General features: G+C 40.4%; 1 protein-coding gene across 8 annotated transcripts in view; it reads right to left on the bottom strand.

Annotated features, from left to right (window-relative positions):
• LOC133631120 (supervillin-like) overlaps window positions 1-20,431 on the bottom strand; it is a 113,078-nt gene that overhangs the window by 13,470 nt on the left and 79,177 nt on the right. For all 8 annotated transcript variants that reach the window (XM_062023180.1, XM_062023181.1, XM_062023175.1 and 5 more), the window contains 12 exons: window positions 17,780-17,927; window positions 15,232-15,377; window positions 14,755-14,930; window positions 10,673-10,820; window positions 10,317-10,596; window positions 10,090-10,241; window positions 8,910-9,015; window positions 8,631-8,838; window positions 4,680-4,813; window positions 1,106-1,261; window positions 873-1,016; window positions 689-810 (listed from right to left, as the gene is read on the bottom strand). In XM_062023180.1, coding sequence (XP_061879164.1) covers window positions 689-810; window positions 873-1,016; window positions 1,106-1,261; window positions 4,680-4,813; window positions 8,631-8,838; window positions 8,910-9,015; window positions 10,090-10,241; window positions 10,317-10,596; window positions 10,673-10,820; window positions 14,755-14,930; window positions 15,232-15,377; window positions 17,780-17,927 — 1,920 coding nt within the window. The remainder of the gene's footprint in view (window positions 1-688; window positions 811-872; window positions 1,017-1,105; window positions 1,262-4,679; window positions 4,814-8,630; window positions 8,839-8,909; window positions 9,016-10,089; window positions 10,242-10,316; window positions 10,597-10,672; window positions 10,821-14,754; window positions 14,931-15,231; window positions 15,378-17,779; window positions 17,928-20,431) is intronic.

Here is a 20,431-nt window from a genome sequence, read left to right as displayed (position 1 = left end):
GCCCCCTCCACAATATTAACCCGACGTTAAAACAGAACTAGCTATTTATTGATTAGCAATTGCCGAATCATGTAACATTAGCTTAATGCTAAAAAGCCAGGTTACTATCACATTCTGTAACAGACAAATAATTTCATGTAGGCTAACGTTACCTCCCTGCTACCTCTGTCTTTTTCTCGTTTCTCCTCCTCTTCTTTTCTCTTTTTTCTTCCCTGGGCACCTGACAGTTTTGGCCGTTTTGACATCTTGTGTTGATTTTTTGATGCGGTGACGTCCATAAAGAGTCATGATACGGGAAGGGAGGGGGCGGGGCGCACAGTGCGGGGGGCATAATGTTGTAACAAATAATATTTCTATTAAATAGGCTTTCTTTGCATTTTAATTAACGTGGGATTATTTTTTGTATTTAGAAATAACAGTACCAACTTTTTTTTTTTCTCTCCAACATTTGTGGCACTGGCGTGGTGCCCCCTGATGGACGGCGCCCTTAGCATTTGCCTATACGGCCTATGCCACGGGCCGGCCCTGCTCGTAATCATCATATATTCTGCTCCCTATTTTTCTAATTTAAGAGATGCAATCCTCTGCGCACAAGCTTGGTAGATCAGTTTTGCGTGCGCTATTAGGTTTGCACATCCTTTAATACACGCACATCTTTAGTAGATCAGGCCCTTCGATTACTACTGACCCTCTCAGTGATCTCGGCGACATCCTCCCGGTGCTCCCAACTGGGGAACATGTTGGTAAAGGTGAGCGGCTCGAGTCCGGCGTGGATCAGGTAGGACTTCTGAGGCTTCTTGTCGCTCTTCTCTGTGAGAAACAGAACTTTGGAACAATCCCAATCAGCAGACAGACGGTTGAGTGCGGAATACCTTCGCAGTACTGCAGCACTGTCTCCATAGCACACTTCCTGTCCGCATCCCAGCGCATACGAGCAGAACCGGGAGTCTCACTGTCCTGAGGCCACCAGCCCTGCCACAGGTAGACTTCATGGAAGTTGTCCACCAGGAACAACGCTGTGGACCACACAGTACAGACTCTTCAGCCCAACGTCTCCATGAGCAGGAGAACCTCCAGGAAGGGTTTGTCTGTGTTCCAGCCTCACCTGGTTGTGCTGCATTGTACAGCTCTTCTTGCAGGAAGGGCAGAGAGCTGACGAGGTCCGGAGCACTGGACGAGTGGAAGAACTCTGTGGCCACAAACTCTCCTGATGTGCTGCTCAGCTGGAAGAGCCTTGGAGTGAAGTTAAACTTGCCTGGATCTGAAAAAGGAAAAGCAAACACGGTTACTTTTTCCTCTGGAAGTAGAAACTATACAGACTAAAGTATTCAGACACACTTCTTCTTTTATCAAGTAGATGGGCTACTATCGTATGTGGGCTCTGTACCGAGGATGTCGTTGTGGCTTGTGCAGCCCTTTGAGACACTTGTGATTTAGGGCTATATAAATAAACATTGATTGATTGATTGAAGTAGACGCGAGCGTATTTCGCCACCTTCATACTGCCCGAGGATCGAACAAAGGTTGACTGATTGAGAGTTAAGAGTGCTTGCCGCTGGGTTCAAAAACTGTCAGATTGTTGTGCAGCGTGACTCTTAAAGGACCCCTCTAAAGCTGATAACATTGCCACTTTTTTCCTAGTTGTGGACCTAAAAATGATGTCGACAGGTAAAAATCCCCCCCCCCCCCCCCCCCCAAAGACACACATTAGTGAAGCTCAGGTTAGTGGGAAACTGCCTGTCCTGACGGAAATTTGCAGTTGGATACACGATGGACCCGTGGGAGAAGTGAAGGGTCGTGTGCTTGGCAATGTTGTTTTTAATTTGATCTAGGGGCCTGATTTTACCAGCAGAGTATGATTCTTTCTGTTGATGACTTTGAAGATATGTGTCGATTTGGAACTATAATAACAGGTCACCTGCTGATTGGATTGAGCATTGCTTTGGTCAATTGACACACTCGGAAGACAATGGCAGCCATTCAAAGAGCCCAGATTGATGGGATGGGCAGAGCTGTTGACACTCAGACTGTGGCATTTTCTGAACTGAATGGCAAACTTGATAACATCTCAGAGGAGCTTTCCGCTCTGCAAGACAACATTATGATCAATTTGAGAGCCAGAACAGACAACTAGAGTAGATAAGTCTATTAGAATGCATCTGCTCACCCTAATCAAGACAATCTTTATCTACAATTCCCTCTGCACTTGCCTTGGCATGGTCATGTTGCACATTCGCCGGTGGGATCATAGCAGTGAAAGACTCTCTGAAATCCCTTCCCCTCTTCCTACAAGAACATCTGGGATGTCGACTTAGTTTGATGCCGAATGGAGCGACTTCCAGGCTAATGAACATATATGCATCCATGGATTACGATGCATATACACACACATATACCCCACCCAGCATCGTGGCCTTTGTCGCGTCGCCTGTGCGATATGCCAAACAACAAAGCAGCACCACCTGTTGGGGCCAGAAGTTCCCCCCAATCCCTGTTGCAAGTCTCAAGTTTTCTATGCCGTAACACGTGCTCATATGTGCTTATGTTTGCTCAGGTTTTTTTTTTCTAGTGCCAATCTGTTTGGGATTAAGTAATTTACAAACACGTGTGTGTGTGATGCGTCAGTGCAGTAGCACTGCGTAGAAGTGCTTGTAGTTGCCGCATGTTGCATTTTGCATGTTGCATGCTGCTTCTGCCTGCTACTGTCTGCGTTCAGCTACTGCCACCGGCTAGCCCTCCTTACGGGGGGTGAAAAGAGGAGCCGAGCGCATAAACCTCCTCTTGCCAGTACACAGCCTCTCCACCAGCAAGACTCCTACAGTGCCTCCTCGCGGCCACACACGGAAACTGGGACCTTGCGGTCTCAGGCTAAACTGTAGGGGATCTCGGAGCAGCAGTGGGCCCCAGAGGTGAGGTGTGCAGGCCCACCGGTGTGTGGACACGCCCTGGCATCCGCCAACCACTGCCCCACCTATGGGTCAAATAGTCGTCATCCCCCTTCGCCCCCACCCACTGCCTTGTGGTACCTTTGGGAGAAGGAAAGGCTATGGGAGTAAACCCAGACAGAAAATCAGGAGTGGAGCCCCTGAGGCGGCTGGGTGTCATTGCTGACCCCCTGCCGGCAGCTCCTGCAGCCAACCCGATGCCAGATGTTTTGCCTTGCTTTCCTCTGGGCCACATCGTCACGGCCGAGAGGGGGATCTTGATGACTGGGCAACCCAGGATCTCCATACTTTCTGCCCAGGCATGCGCCACAGAGAGGTCACTAAAGCCTACCCTCCAAAGCATGGGTGACAAACTCTGGCCCGCGGGCCAAATTTGCAGCACATATCTTGTGACTGGGCCTGCAGGTTGTTAGAATGGATGAAAAGCGGACGTGACGACAGCTCGTAGTCGACGTTAAAGGCCTTGAAGGCACGCCCCGAAGACTGTGGTCCGGGGGGACTACGAGATATAATGACTGATGAACACCTTCGTTGGATAATGAAGGTTGCCTCAGTTCAAAGCCTGAGCCCCGACATTAATGAACTAGCATCCAAGAAAAGATGGCAGGTTCCTGGCTTGGGCACATCAGATTAGATCAGTGTGTTGCAAACTGAGCAGTTTAAAGTCCAGAATGGTTGGTTTATTCATTGTTATCTTATTTTCAAATTTATTAGCCTGTGGAAAAAGTTAATTTTGATATTTACCTCAAAAGGCTGAAAATAGAAAAGAGGCATTTAATTTTTATTTAAATTGTATTTTATATGCCATTGATATTTTTAAATTATTATTATTATTTGAAATTCGATTTTGCATGTCACTATAAAGTTATATAAGCCTTGCTTGTTCAGTATTCAATGCAAAACTTGTTTGGGTCCCTACTAAAAGGTTAATTTTTTCAACCTTGGCCCGCGGCTTTGTTCAGTTTTAAATTTTGGCCCACTCTGTATTTGAGTTTGACACCCCTGATCTAAAGGGAGGAAACAATGAAATATGAAATATATATATATGAAATATGACTTACTTCACCAATTATTATTATTAAATTCTTACTATTATTTATTTTTATTGTGATTACTTATGGAGTTCATTGTGAATAAATTGTGAACAGGAAGTGAACAAAAAGTTTTAGCAACTGTTATGTAAAGAAAAGCTCTGCTTCTTCCTTCTTCCTACTCCTTTTCGAACATGTTGAAAAGAGAAACTGGAAATTGTGATGTATCATGTTGTATGCTTGCATGTTCGAAATAAACTCAAACTCAAACAACACGGAAGCTGGCAGTCTTAAGTTCGACCCGATTAGCGCCAGCTACGACGGTGGGAGGAAGAACTCCCCCAGGCGCAACCCATCGTCACTACTGACGGATGGATGCCTATAATAATAAGTAAATACCTTTTTTCTCTACCTCTTTCTTCTTGTTTTTCCTTTTCCTATACAGTATTTTTTGTGGCAACCTATAAGCCTCCTGGTCCTGTCATTTTTATGTTTCTGTTTCTTGGACGGGTCGGCTATAAACAAGTTTTGTTGTACTTTTTTGGATGCAATGACAAACGAAACATTGTGTATCCTTTAAGTCGTAGACGACCGCAACGTATACAACTGGATATCGTTCCCAGTCAATCTCAAGACCCTTTGCTGGTCCCAGTGCACAAAAGCACGCTTGGATGAGTTTGATGCGGAGGTTGACCTGTTTTACCTTGCAGCATGCAGTCGTAGGCCTTCCTGTCCTTGCGGCCCAACGCCTCCCAGAAGCCTGGAGGTTCCACGCCCTCATCGCACTCATGGATGCTGACATTGCAGCTGCTGTGAAGACCAGCTTCCAGAGGACACCTGAGCAGGACACAAGTTCACTACTTTGCATCAAAAGACATACTTTTCTTTTCCTATTAGTCTTTTAAAGGCCCCCAATAACGCAGAGGTGACATTTGAATTTTGTTTTAACTGTAATACGTATCACTACAGCAAAACATGAGAACAATGTATCCTCTCCCTCACTTGTTTATTCCATTTTTAAAAGACAACGCTCGCCTTTAAATATGTAACTTTTAATGGACAAATTTGTAAAAAGCAGGCTTCATTAAAAACCTTGAAATAAAGCCCGGGGCTCTGCTACTTATCGGTCCATCAACTACAAACAAGGAAGCTGTAAGTTTGGTCATTTAACATTTAACTTGTTTTCAGCAAATATACTAACCTAACATGATGTTGCTGTTAAAATGTTAGTGTAATGTTAGCATGTAGCTCACATAGCTATGCTAGTGTTGCTAGCATTTGTATCCTCTGTTGTAATCTTTCATGTTACATTGTTGTATGTAACTTGTCCACATTTTGTTATGTTGTAGCCTTATTTCAAAATGAAATGCAATAATTTTTCCTCAAAATTTTACACACAACACCCCATAATGACAATTTTTTTTTTTTTTTTTTTGTAAATTCCCTAAAAATAAAAACTCAGAAATCCCATGTCCATAAGTATTTGCAGCCTTTGCCATGAACGTCAAAAGTGAGATCAGGGGCATCCTGTTTCAACTGATCATCCTTGAGATGTTCCTACAGCTTAACTGGAGTCCACCTGTGGTAAATTTAGTTGGTTGGACATGATTCGGAAAGGCACACACCTGCCTATAAAATATCTGCTGCCTTGAAGGGCCCGATGAGCACAGTGGCCTTTATAATCCGTAAATGGAAGACATTTGAGACCACCAGGACTCTTCCTAGAGTTGGCCGACCATCTAAACTCAACGATTTGGGGAGAAGGGCCCTAGTCAGGAAGGTGACCAAGGTCACTAAGTCAGATCTACAACATTCCTCAGTGGAGAGAAGAGAACCTTCCAGAACAGGGTTGGGCAATTAATTTTTACCGGGGCCCGCATGAGCCACCCGAGCACTGCTGGAGGGCCACATCGACAATATTTAAATTCAATTTTGCTCAATATTATTTTTGACGTATACCATAAGATAAATAATAATAATTAATAATAATAATAATACTTTCATTTAACCTAACTTAACTTTATACCAAAAGCACTGCTTTGGAAATCATTTGTACCCCTTTCAGAGATCACATTTACTTCCCCTTAAACATCCTCATGTTGCACAATGAAATGTAAGCATAAGATGAAGTGTGCATTCCTGTAACTTTCTCTAGTAACAGCATTCCATGATTAATATAAATAAATTAACATTAATAATAAACGCACGACATAGATGTTTTTTTAACTTTATTTTGTAATTTGTGATTGCCGCTGTTCACATTCACTCACAATCACGAACGCGCATACATCCCCAAGGAAGTAATACAAATAACGCTTTTCAAAACAAAAGCAGCACCGTTGTATTGCACACTCGAGATAGATACTTTTTTAAATTTATTTATGATTGGCCTCACGCGGGCCGGATAGGGACGCACAAAGGGCCGGATGTGGCCCGCGGGCCGCAGAATGCCCAGGTCTGTTCCAGAAGGACAAGCATCTCTACAGCAATCCACCAATCAGGCCTGTGTGGTTTAGTGGCCAAAGGGAAGCCATTCCTTCGTAAAAGTTTGCCAAAATGCACCTGAAAGACTGTCAGACCATGAGAGACAAAATTATTTGGTTTGATGAGACAAAGATTGACGTGTTTGCCGTGAAGGCCAGGTGTCATGTTTGGAGGAAACCAGGCACCGCTCATCACCAGGCCAATACCATCCCTACAGTGAAGCATGGTGGTGGCAGCATCATGCTGTGGGGATGTTTTTAAGCGGCAGGAACTGGGACACTTATCAGGATAGAGGGAAAGATGAATACATTCATTTTTCACAGACATCCTGGATGAAAATATGCTCCAGAGTGCTATTAAACTCAGACCGGGACTACGGCTCATCTTTCAGCAGAACAACGATCTTAAGCACACAGCCAAAATATCAAAGGAATGGCTTCAGGAAAACTCTGTACATGCTCTTAAGTGGCAAAGCCAGAGCCCAGACTTGAATCCAATTGAACATCTCTGGAGAGATCTGAAAATACTTTTTGTAATTGCTGCCAAAGGTGCATCAACAAAGTATTGAGCAGAGACTGTTAATACGCATGTACAAGTGCTTTCTTAGTTTTGTTTTTTTCCCCCCCAAAAAACCCTTTTACATTATGGGGTATTGTTTGTAGAAATTTGAGGACAACATTTTCTTTTTGGAATAAAGCTGTAACGCAACAAAACGTGGAAAAAAGTAAAGCACTGTGAATACTTTCCGGATGCACTGTATTTGTAAAAAGTGGATACATTTCACAATAGTGCTTCTTGGAGACAAACACAGCTCATTAGCATTAAAGCTACAAACACACAAAAAGTCATGCTCCCAGTAGGGCAGGGGTCACCAACCTTTTTGAAACTAAGAGCTACTTCTTGGGTACTGATTAATGCGAAGGGCTACCAGTTTGATACACACTTAAATAAATTGCCAGAAATAGCCAATTTGCTCAATTTACCTTTAACTCTATGTTATTATTAATAATTAATGATATTTACACTTAATTGAATGGTTTAAAAGAGGAGAAAACACAAAAAAAATGACAATTACATTTTGAAACATAGTCTATCTTCAATTTCGACTCTTTAGAATTCAAAATTCAACCGAAAAAAAGAGAAAAACTAGCTAATTCGAATCTTTTTGAAAAAATAAAAAAAAAAAATTTATGGAACATCATTAGTAATTTTTCCTGATTAAGATTAATTTTAGAATTTTGATGACATGTTTTAAATAGGTTAAAATCCAATCGGCACTTTGTTAGAATATATAACAAATTGGACCAAGCTATATTTCTAACAAAGACAAATCATTATTTCTTCTAGATTTTCCAGAACAAAATTTTTTCAAAGAAATTCAAAAGACTTTGAAATAAGATTTAAATTTGATTCTACAGATTTTCTAGATTTGCCACAATAATTTTTTTTGAATTTTAATCACAATAAGTTTGAAGAAATATTTCACAAATATTCTTCGTCGTAAAAACAGAAGCTAAAATGAAGAATTAAATTAAAATGTATTTATTATTCTTTACAATAAAAATTTTTTTTACTTGAACATTGGTTTAAATTGTCAGGAAAGAAGAGGAAGGAATTTAAAAGGTAAAAAGGTATATGTGTTTAAAAATCCTAAAATAATTTTTAAGGTTGGATTTTTTCTCTAAAATTGTCTTTCTGAAAGTTATAAGAAGCAAAGTAAAAAATAATGAATTTATTTAAACAAGTGAAGACCAAGTCTTTAAAATATTTTCTTGGATTTTCAAATTCTATTTGAGTTTTGTCTCTCTTAGAATTAAAAATGTCGAGCAAAGTGAGACCAGCCTGCTAGTAAATAAATAAAATTAAAAAAAATAGAGGCAGCTCACTGGTAAGTGCTGCTATTTGAGCTATTTTTAGAACAGGCCAGCGGGCTACTCATCTGGTCCTTACGGGCTACCTGGTGCCCGCGGGCACCGCGTTGGTGACCCCTGCAGTAGGGCATACTAAAAAAATACTTCTGAACTGTCTAAACTCCAGTGTCAACACACAATACAAATTATGGTTGGACCTCTTCCTAGATGTACTTTGATGTTAAAAAAATATCAAAATATTATACAAAACCGTTATTTAAGGGTCTCATTATATAAAAAACAACAAAAAAACAACGCACTGTTCTTTGATCCTCAGGGCCGCCGTGTTGCCCACGCTGCGGGTGTGCGGCTGTGTCTTACAGCCGTGCCACAGGTAGATGACGGCCTTGTTGACGCTGAGCAGGATCATGGAGGCTCGCGAGCGCAGGCTGCTGCAGTGACACGCCACCTCCAAAAGGTAGCCCTCTGCTGCCATCTCGCCCCGCACGCAGTACAGACGCCACTCACCTAAGGAGGTAAACAAGTGTGACCGTCACAAATAAATTCATTAAAGACTGTTAAAGGAAACATCTGTTTACTTTGGATGTTCTCCTCCTCCTCTTCCCGCTTGCCGGCGTGGACGATCATGCCGCCGTTAAAGCACTGCAGGAAACATGGAGGCTCTTTTCCCTGCTGCACTTGGACCTTGTAAACGCACAAAAACACAATTTAACACTATTGGTTGGTGGCTACCAGCAACAAAGTATCAGTGAAATACGTGCCTCAGTTTTTCATTTATTTTCAGTTGGTATGTTATATTTAATGCAGAGCAGTAATACATTTGTGCCAAGTCCTTATACCCTTTACGGGTACGATGATGTCAGACTCTATTTTGTCATTTTTAACAGCTTAGTGGGTGTGGCTAGCTATTGCCACAATTTTCATTGGCTTGTGGAGCAGTTGTGATTGAGTCCTATGAACTCTGTCTATCAACAAGTCAGCTATGTAAAACTGCAGAGTACTGTAAATTCCGGACAATGAACCGCTATTTTTTCCCCCCACGCTTTATACCCTGTGGCTTATAAAAACGGTGCGGCTAATTTATGGATTTTTCTTCGCTGACAGCCATAATGCAAATAGTTAAAATGGTACTGTATGGCGCCATTTTCAGGCGCCCTTCTGTTTAGAGCTTTTAACCCGAAGTACACATGCCGTGCCCATCCTCTAGTTGTCCATAGCGTTTTTACTCATATGGATTCTTCATTCATCACTCCAAGCAATGTTTGTAAGTTTTAAAATATAACTTAAAAAATGTTTACTTACTAAACCATCCCATGTGTGATGTATGCAGAAGTGTTTTCATGCATATGTGTACGGGTTATGGTAATGTAATGAATCTAGCGTTGTTAGCATTAGCTAATTTGCTAACACGTTTACAAGTGCCTGTGTTAGTATTATTACCTTACAATGGCATTCTTTTTGTACTGTCTCAGTGTCGTAAATTCACCAAAACTTCACCGTGGAGTTATTGAGTCTGTTTAGCTGGTTGGAGAGCTAGCTTCCGCAGATAGCTGCTTTTTTTTATCAGCGGTTTTACCGCTGTGTTACAGACACTGTTTGGAAACAATTAAGTTAAATAAATAAAAAATTACTATCTATGTAAATAACTCATATTTGCAGTCATATAGTCTGGTGTGGCTAATATATGGAAAAATATATTTTTTTCCTACAATTTTGTGGGTGCAGCTTATTGTCTGCGTTCTGCTTCATGTTTAATACCTGGGCCCCTCTCTCTTCGTCCAGCTCCACCGTCATCAACGCCGACGTTCCTTTTTCACTAATGGTAGAATATCGGCCTTGCCAGAAGAAATAACAACACTGCTCCCTGCCAGGTCCTGTGCTCCTCACCTCTGGGTTGTGTCTACGTCCCACTGGGCCGCAAAAAAACTCCAATGAATCAACATTCGGTTAAAAAAACACGACAAAGGGTCAGAAGTGCAACTCACCTGACGTGCTGATCATGTACTTCCACTTGACCACGTATGCGTCCCCCTCGTGGAACTGTCCGATGCTCTGGCGTGGTATGCGGCTGTAGTCAAACTCTAGGATGTGCCACACGTCCACGGAAACGGTGCTTATCTCCTGAGTCCTCATGCGGTCCTCCGTTTCCACTGACCCATGTCCACGGCCGACGTTGACGCCGTCCAGGATGGTGGCGACGGACGACTGGAGGAGCGGCAGCATCAAGTTGGTGTCGTACGGCCGGCACCCTCGCGCTGTGGCTTTCTGGGAAAAAGACATAAACAAACCTTGACTAACCCTTTACCCCTGCTTTTATGCACTTACAATCTTTGATGCCAACCTGCTGTTCCGGTACCAGCTCGCTGCCTTCCGTTGGCGACGGAGGTTTCACTTCGGTCCAGTCCAAAAACTTCTCTTTGAACAAAACGGTCTCGTTGTGCTCTGTCAGCCTGCCGAATATGGCCCAGTCGGGTCGGCCTTGGCCTTTCCTGAGGAGGGATGTTTACAAAGATGAGGAAGACTCTTGCCTCTAACCTGTTTGAGACACTCCAGCTCTGGTTTAAAGAATATTCTCAATTAACCAGATCATTGTATTCTCAGCGTATTGAATCGATCACAACTGGACTGTTCATTCTAAGAAAATCTTTTTTTTCTCATTCAAGTTCCTGGGGGTGAAGATAACTGACAATCTGACCTGGTCCCTCTTATAAAAAGAGCTCAGCAGCTCATGCACTTTTTACGTCGGATGAAAAGAGCACAGCTCCCTACCCCCATTCTCACCACATTCTACAGAGGCACTATAGAGAGCCTACTGACCAACTGCATCTCTGTCTGGACTGGAAGTCTCTGCAGAGAGTGGTGAGGACGGCGGAAAGATCATCAGGACTCTTCTTCCTATCCGGGAAATCGCAAAAAGCCACAGCCTGACCAGGGCTCAGAAAATCTGCAGAGACTCCTCCCACCCCCACCAAGGACTGTTCTCACTGCTGGACTCTAGAAGGAGGTTCCGCAGCCTCCGTAGCAGAACCTCCAGGTTCTGTAACAGCTTCTTCCCTCAGGCCATAAGACTGTTGAACGCATTATAATAACCACCTCAATTCCCCCAAAAAACTGATTAACTCGCTGGAATATAAAGACAATATAACATACATCCATAAACGTGGATGTATATGCAAAAGTGCAATATATTTATCTGGCCCAAAAATACCTGGGTAATTGGTATCCTTCTAACAATCTTCCTTCCCTTAGACTGAGATCACACTGCTATATTGTATCAAGCTGTTAAAGAACACATGGAAAAGCAGTCGTTCCACAATTTAGGTTTTGGATAGCTTAGTTTTATTAGGTGGATTAACTGGACCTCTACTCATGGTACAGAGCCAGATTTTTAGATGTCGAATGCCATTGTCTAAAGTAGTTGGGAATTAGTAGGAATTATTTATTTTCAGTTCTTCAAAGGCTAATTTGAGATGATGATGTGTATGATTTGAATGCATAGATCAGGGGCCGTACTTATCAAGCTTCTTAGAATTACTCCTAAGAAGTCTGCTAAGAGTTGACTTAAGAGTAAATAAATTCTTCGCTGAAAGCTGCACTTAAAAGTTAGTTATCAAGCGTCTTACTCACACTTTCAGCGAAGTGTAGGACTGAATCTTAAGTGTCACACTCAGAGCTGAATTACGACATTACTATGTGCCGTAAACGGAATTTTAGGTGACGTCATTTCTGTGTCCATAGAAATGACCAATCACGGAAGGGAATCCGTTGTCTAAGAATAAAGAAATATCTTGGAAATATTTAAGTGGACAATGGGAGTGTATATTTTGACAATAAACTACAAAATAATACAAAACAAACTAGTCCCCGCCGGCACTCACGCTACCGCTCCCTCTCTTCTCTCGCCCACACACTCACTGACGTCACTCACCTCACGGCCACACACATACGCTACTGTCATAACATTTTCTTTCCAATTCATTAATTAGGCAACTAATTTGAAACTGGTGTGGGTGGCTCTATATATACTAGCCCACTGCAGACACATGCAGAAATCAACAAGGAATCGAAAAGTATTAAATCTGTGACAAAAATAATATCCGCTCTGTCTAAACGATACCGTTTGATCAGCTGCTCGTCATCAAAAAAAACAAAACATTGTTCCGTTCCCTGAACGTTCGCGCACGTCTCTCTCGCCTCAGTGCCATCCCCTGCTGGCAACTCCTAACCACTTAAGACACCTCTGAAGGTCTCTTAAATATCGTGGAGAGTAGGAGTGATTCTTAGACTTAAGAACGTTGATAAAAAGCTTTTATTCTTAAGTTTGAGAGTAGGACTAAATTTCGCAAATTCTCAGGACTTAAGTGTAAAATGGCACTCTAAGAAGCTTGATAAGTACGGCCCCAGTGCTCATAGTACAATGAATTGATTAACGTAGACCCCGACTTAAACAAGTTGAAAAACTTATTCGGGTGTTACCATTTAGTGGTCAATTGTACGGAATATGTACTGTACTGTGCAATCTACTAATGAAAGTTTCAATCAATCAATCAAGTATCACAGTAATAAGTAATTTTATTTCTATAGTCATTTAATTTCTATATTGTTTACACATTGGGGAGTTCTGAGACCGAGCCTGCCATACTTTCTGGGTAGACATGCGTTGATCGATCACCACAACTCGGTATAGTCTATTTTTGTGAAAAAGTACATTAGACTTAGACTTAGACAAACTTTAATGATCCACAAGGGAAATTGTTCAACACAGTAGCTCAGTTACAATGATGGAAAGTGTAAGGATGGAGATGATCCGCCAATGCCAATTAATAGCAATCCCCTCTCTCATTTTGTTTTTGGTCACCTACATGTACAAAGACGACGAGCCGCTCCCCAAAGTTATACATCGTCACCTACATTGCGGCAAAAAAAGTACATTTCTTACAAGTATCATTACTACTGGAGGACGAGGCAAACATTTTACACACTGGGTAAGAACAAGCAGGACCAGACAAAAGGTATGCTAATTGCCAAGATGGCCGCCAAAGTTGCCTGATACAACACAATAAATAAGTGCTTAGTAAACTTTACAAAGTGAAGATGGAAGCATCTTACAGCAGGGACATTAATAAGACCCGCCGAGTTTAAATATTGTGCCGACATTGTTAAACTGCCACTACTACTCACCAATACTACATGAAAAAAAAATACTGTTAATACATGAGGTTAGTAACGGCCAGTGTTGGGACTAACGCGTTACTTTGTAACTACTAGTTACCGACGTTATTTTCGGCGGTAACTAGTAGTCTAACGTGTAATTTTTCATATTCAGTAACTCAGTAACCGTTACTACACGATGCGTTACTGCGTTATTTTACGTTATTTTTTATGTAGTATCGGCTAGAAACAGAAGATCTGAGTGTGTTTTATTGGAGAGCCGCAGTGTCGTCCTTCTGATTCTTCCTGTCTCACAAGGAAGAGAAGAGGCGCGCTGTGTGTGGGTGTTTGTGGGGCGGGGTAGCGTGACTGTGTTTACTAACAAGACATCATGGCGGAGCCGAAGCCGAGTTTCTTAACATGGATGTATTCTCACTACTTTTCTTTCGTCGAGCACAAAGAAAAGAACATTTTAGTTAAATGTAAGTTGTGTCTTGGATCAAAGATCCTATCTACTGCCCAAAACAGCAATTCAAATCTGCTGAAACAGCTACAAAAGCAACATGCTTCGACGAAGCTAGTAAAGAGAGACACAGACTCCGATGCCACTTCACCTCCACTTAAGGATTTTAACGGAGGGACTGCTAGCCAAAAGAAGAAAAAAATAAGTAACTAAATAGTTACTTTTCACAGTAACGCATTTTTGGTGTAATTAACTGAGTTAGTAACTGAGTTCCTTTTAAATAAAGTAACTAGTAACTGTAACTAGTCACTGGTTTTCAGTAACTAACCCAACACTGGTAACGGCCGATCTCACTCATAGAGGACAGGTATAGTAATCGGCAGCATAAAACGCTGATTAGAACACCCCTAATTAAAAGAAAACCCATCTGAACCCAACATGAGATAGCACTTTGGCGACAGAGGCAAGGAAAAACTCCAAACCAGATCTTCAAGGCTTACATTCAGCCTTTTTTTTGATGGAAGGACTGGCACTGATGATCTTATAGCATATATTTTAGTTTATTCAGCAGTACTTCCATGTTGCATAGCTGTCCCCATGATTCTGGTATTTTTTTTGGCTTTTTTGTGTATTTCCCTTGCTGCACAATTTTTTTGTTTTTGCACTTCATGTAGAAAAGCGCTATACAAGTATAACCCATTATTATTCTTAGTATTATTTTACCTGCACGTCGTCTACCGCCTCCGCATCCTGGGGTCCAGACCAACAACATTCACACCAAAACGTAACAGTCACGTTCTGTACAGTACCTGGGAATGAGTGTGTTGCAGCTTCCCGGGTCCAGCGGGTTGATGTCACAGCAGGTGTAGTCAAAGGTGCCGTTCCAGAGGTGTTTGGCCAGCTGGAAGGCCACCTTCCTCTGCGCCAGCGTCACCTCTTTGCCATGCCAGACGTACACCTCACTGCCAAAGTCCAACACTAGCACCTGCGGCATATTTATTTTTAACATTGAAATAACTGATCAAATGTTTTGAAATGACAGAATCTAACATCTCACTGCACAGGAAAAATGTTTGGGTTTTGATCGATGAAGTTGCTCGCTTTTCCCCTTTTTGTTGCTAAGCAACACCTTCAAACCAGCAGGAAGAACTACAGTACTAGGTTTTGACAATAATAGTCGTGGTAGGTAGGTGGTCTCATTTAGCCAAGTAGGCCAGGCAAAACATTACAAACAACTCTCAGTGTGATACGGTACAGTTTCACAACACAATACTTAACAGTCGGACCTCTTTGGACGACAGAAGACAGCAGCGAGGCACCTTCCCCCATTCTTCATCATCAGGGACAAGTTTGTCATCCAGCAGACGAAAGATGCAGTTAGTTTCCACGATGGCATTCTCAAAATGCTCGTCCTCTTCTGGCGGACCGGCAGCTAATCACACAAAAATACTGTTAGAATAATTATGTATATATAGAGCAGGGGTCACCAACGCGGTGCCCGCGGGCACCAGGTAGCCCGTAAGGACCAGATGAGTAGCCCGCTGGCCTGGTCTAAAATTAGCTCAAATAGCAGCACTTACCAGTGAGCTGCCTCTATTTTTTGAATGTTATTTATTTACTAGCAAGCTGGTCACGCTTTGCCTGACATTTTTAATTCTAAGAGAGACAAAACTCAAATAGAATTTGAAAATCCAAGAAAATATTTGAAAGACTTGGTCTTCACTTGTTTAAATAAATTCATTATTTTTTTTTTACTTTGCTTCTTATAACTTTCAGAAAGACAATTTTAGAGAAAAAATACAACCTTAAAAATGATTTTAGGATTTTTAAACACATATACCTTTTTACCTTTTAAATTCCTTCCTCTTTCCTGACAATTTAAATCAATGTTCAAGTAAATGTATTTTTTTATTGTAAAGAATAATAAATACATTTTAATTTAATTCTTCATTTTAGCTTCTGTTTTTTCGACGCAGAATCTTTGTGAAATATTTATAGCTTGGTCCAATTTGTTATATATTCTAACAAAGTGCAGATTGGATTTTAACCTATTTAAAACATGTCATCAAAATTCTAAAATTTATCTTAATCAGGAAAAATTACTAATGATGTTCCAAAAATTATTTTTTTAATTTTTTCAAAAAGATTCAAATGAGCTAGTTTTTCTCTTCTTTTTTGCGGTTGAATTTTGAATTTTAAAGAGTCGAAATTGAAGATAAACTATGTTTCAAAATTTTATTGTCATTTTTTCGTGTTTTCTCCTCTTTTAAACCGTTCAATTAAGTGTAAATATCATTAATTATTAATAATAACATAGAGTTAAAGGTAAATTGAGCAAATTGGCTATTTCTGGCAATTTATTTAAGTGTGTATCAAACTGGTAGCCCTTCGCATTAATCAGTACCCAAGAAGTAGCTCTTGGTTTCAAAAAGGTTGGTGACCCCTGATATAGAGGCTTTGCAGCTGACGTCATCAGCCACGCCCATTAGCTTGGCGGCCATCTTGCCGGTCACAAGTTCAGTGCCGGTCAACGACTCACACACGCTTTCTTGTTAGATCTGCTGCTATTTGAGCTTGGAAATGCCGGAAACCTGCTGTGCTGTTGGATGTAGCAATAGACGAGGCGATAAACCAAATCTTAGCTTCTATAGATTCCCGGCAAACATCAAAAAACGCGATAAATGGATCGCGGCGATTTGTCGTGAACGATGGAAACCTATGATTTACACAAGGATGTGCAATGAACACTTCATATCAGGTATGTAAACAAACTATAACAGTAGGCTCTTCTGTGTGTGCTTTTTCCTTACCTTGGTCATGAGAAGAAATCGATTCTTGTTTGGAATCTGCCATATCAGCCCATCATGCACAAAACCTGCTGTAAAATACTTGTAGGCATCCAGACTCTTGTATGCCTTAAGGTCCTTTCCAGTGTACGGAGATGGTGAATCGACGAGGTAATTATAAATGTCTGGTTATGAGAGATCAGGCAGGTCGGCTGTTGCAAAATGCTCAGGTGATTTTAGCATGCTTCTCGGTAAAAGGTACGGATCCGTTGTGCCAACAAGGTTCAACTTCTCTCGGTAACGTTTCTTGGACTCTTCATCCAAATGCACAACTTCATTGGATAGCAAATCAGCCATAATTCGGATGAAATCGGTGAAAATGTGGCGCAGAAATCAAACTGAATCTGTACGAACACGTAGGAACGAGCTGACCGGTTGACCGGCAAGATGGCGGCATAACACAAAGTCACGTCACGTGACTGCAAAGCCTCTATTATCACACAACTCTTATGCTTAAGGGCCGTTGCTATAGTTATTATCAATTGTGCTGAAATTGTTTTTTTCTTTGTCCGTGCAAAACTAGCAATCCAAAAGATTGCAAGCCAGTCTCGTATCAGTGTTTGTTTCCACAATCGGCCTGCTGTATGCCAAGGCCGAACATCAAGTACCGTGACGCAGACAGAGCAGAGACAGGGCGACATCACGACTGTCAGCACTTTTGCATTTTGTATAATCATATATTGTGCCTAACTGGAGCTGTCGAGATTACCCCCTTCCCTCAGCGACAGCTTCAGTGATGTAACCAGGGACCTCCCAAATAAATGGAGGAAGCAAATGGGCTGGACTTTTAGAGCGTAGTTTTGATCTCTAACTAGAGTACAGCCCAAAACACGTCTCTCCTCAATTGAGCAAAATGTAACTCTGTCTCTGCATGATTCCTTGCTTTTCGTTTGTTTAATAGATGTCATCAGTGTTTGAACCTGACAAATACAGCATATAGTCATATCATGACTTTCAGAACTATTTTAGGTTTGTAGTAAGATCTTACATTGATAGGCTGTCTGTCCTCCTAGAATGGTCCAAAACATATGGGAATCCGGCCTCTGGGGGTGAACCGCTTCCTCAATGGTCTGCACCTTGCTGGCCCTGCAGCCGAGGTCCTTTTTTGTCTGGATGAATGTGGCCAGATCCATTGCCTACAGCAACAAAATAAAGACAAATAATGAGGTGGCGACTTGTCTAGGGCAGTGGTCCCCAACCTTTTTGAAGCCGGGGACCGGTCAACGCTTGAAAATTTGTCCCATTTTTAAAAAAAATTTGTTTCCATAAAGAAATACAATCATGTGTGCTTACGGACTGTATCCCTGCAGACTGTATTGATCTATATCAGGGGTCACCAACGCGGTGCCCGCGGGCACCAGGTAGCCCGTAAGGACCAGATGAGTAGCCCGCTGGCCTGTTCTAAAAATAGCTCAAATAGCAGCACTTACCAGTGAGCTGCCTCTATTTTTTAAATTTTATTTATTTACTAGCAATCTGGTCTCGCTTTGCCCGACATTTTTAATTCTAAGAGAGACAAAACTCAAATAGAATTTGAAAATCCAAGAAAATATTTTAAAGACTTGGTCTTCACTTGTTTTAATAAATTCATTATTTTTTTTACTTTGCTTCTTATAACTTTCAGAAAGACAAATTTAGAGAAAAAATACAACCTTAAAAATGATTTTAGGATTTTTAAACACATATACCTTTTTACCTTTTAAATTCCTTCCTCTTCTTTCCTGACAATTTAAATCAATGTTCAAGTAAATGTATTTTTTTTATTGTAAAGAATAATAAATAAATTGTAATTTAATTCTTCATTTTAGCTTCTGTTTTTTCGACGAAGAATATTTGTGAAATATTTCTTCAAACTTATTATGATTAAAATTCAAAAAAATTATTCTGGCAAATCTAGAAAATCTGTAGAATCAAATTTAAATCTTATTTCAAAGTCTTTTGAATTTATTTTAAAAATTTTGTTCTGGAAAATCTATAAGAAATAACGATTTGTCTCTGTTAGAAATATAGCTTGGTCCAATTTGTTATATATTCTAACAAAGTGTAGATTGGATTTTAACCTATTTAAAACATGTCATCAAAATTCTAAAATTAATCTTAATCAGGAAAAATTACTAATGATGTTCGATAAATTATTTTTTTAAGTTTTTGTCTTCTTTTTTTCGGTTGAATTTAGAATTTTAAAGATTCGAAATTGAAGATAAACTATGTTTCAAAATTTAATTGTCATTTTATTCGTGTTTTCTCCTCTTTTAAACCGTTCAATTAAGTGTAAATATCATTCATTATTAATAATAACAGAGTTAAAGGTAAATTGAGCAAATTGGCTATTTCTGGCAATTTATTTAAGTGTGTATCAAACTGGTAGCCCTTTGCATTAATCAGTACCCAAGAAGTAGCTCTTGGTTTCAAAAAGGTTGGTGACCCCTGATCTATATTGATATATAATGTATATAGTGTTTTTTATGTTGATTTAATTTAAAAAAAAAAAATATATATATATATATATATATATATATATATATATATATATATATATATATATATATATATATATATATATATATATATATATATATATATATATATATATATATATATATATATTTTTTTTTTTTTTTATTTCTTGCGGCCCGGTACCGATTGGTACCGGGCCGCGGACCGGTGGTTGGGGACCACTGGTCTAGGGTGTACCCCGTCTTCCGCCCCGAATGCAGCAGGGATAGGCTCCAGCACCCCCCAAAAAATATAAACAGTTATCTGTTTCATGCAGCAATAAAATAAAATAAAAAAACATAATTCAAGGTATAAAGTCTACGGGCTATAATAATCTGAAATACTCTAATACAGTAGTTCTTACTCAAATTTCCCGTGGTTGTACATGTTGTAGACATTTAGTGTAATGTTTGAGTTTGAGTTTGAGTTTATTTCAAACATGCATGCATATCAGTGGCCTCGTGGTTAGACTGTCCGCCCTGAAATTGGTAAGTTGTGAGTTCAAACCCCGGCCGAGTCACACCAAAGACTATAAAAATGGGACCCATTACCTCCCTGCTTGGCACTCAGCATCAAGGGTTGGAATTGGGGGTTAAATCACCAAAAATGATTCCCGGGCGCGGCCACCGCTGCTGCCCACTGTTCCCCTCACCTCCCAGGGGGTGATCAAGGGTGATGGGTCAAATGCAGAGAATAATTGTGCCACACCTAGTGTGTGTCTGACAATCATTGGTACTTTAACTTTTAACTTTAACATACAACATGATACTTCACAATTTCCAGTCTCTATTCAACATGTTCGAAAAGGAGTAGGAAGAAGCCGAGCTTATTTAATCCTACCCCTTTCCCTTAACATAACAGTTGCTAAAACTTTTGTTCACTCCCTGTTCTCAATTTATTCACAATATACTCCATAAGTAATCACAATAAAAATAAATAAATAATACTCGGTGAAGTAAGTTACATTTTGTATGGTGAGATGAGTAAGATTGTCTTGAAAATGAATGGACGGGTGAGATAAATTCAGAATGTTTATAATAGTTCTTCTTCTTTGTACTTTGTAAACACTTTAAGTTTGAAGAGTTTCTTGAAGTGGATTAAATTAGTTTGATTTATTTGCTTAATCCATTCTATCATTTAATTC

The sequence above is a fragment of the Entelurus aequoreus genome, linkage group LG16 (genome assembly GCF_033978785.1).
Source record: "Entelurus aequoreus isolate RoL-2023_Sb linkage group LG16, RoL_Eaeq_v1.1, whole genome shotgun sequence".
NCBI lineage: Eukaryota > Metazoa > Chordata > Actinopteri > Syngnathiformes > Syngnathidae > Entelurus > Entelurus aequoreus.
The sequence above is the reverse complement of the archived record's forward strand: the minus strand, read 5'-3'. Positions and strand labels throughout refer to the sequence as shown.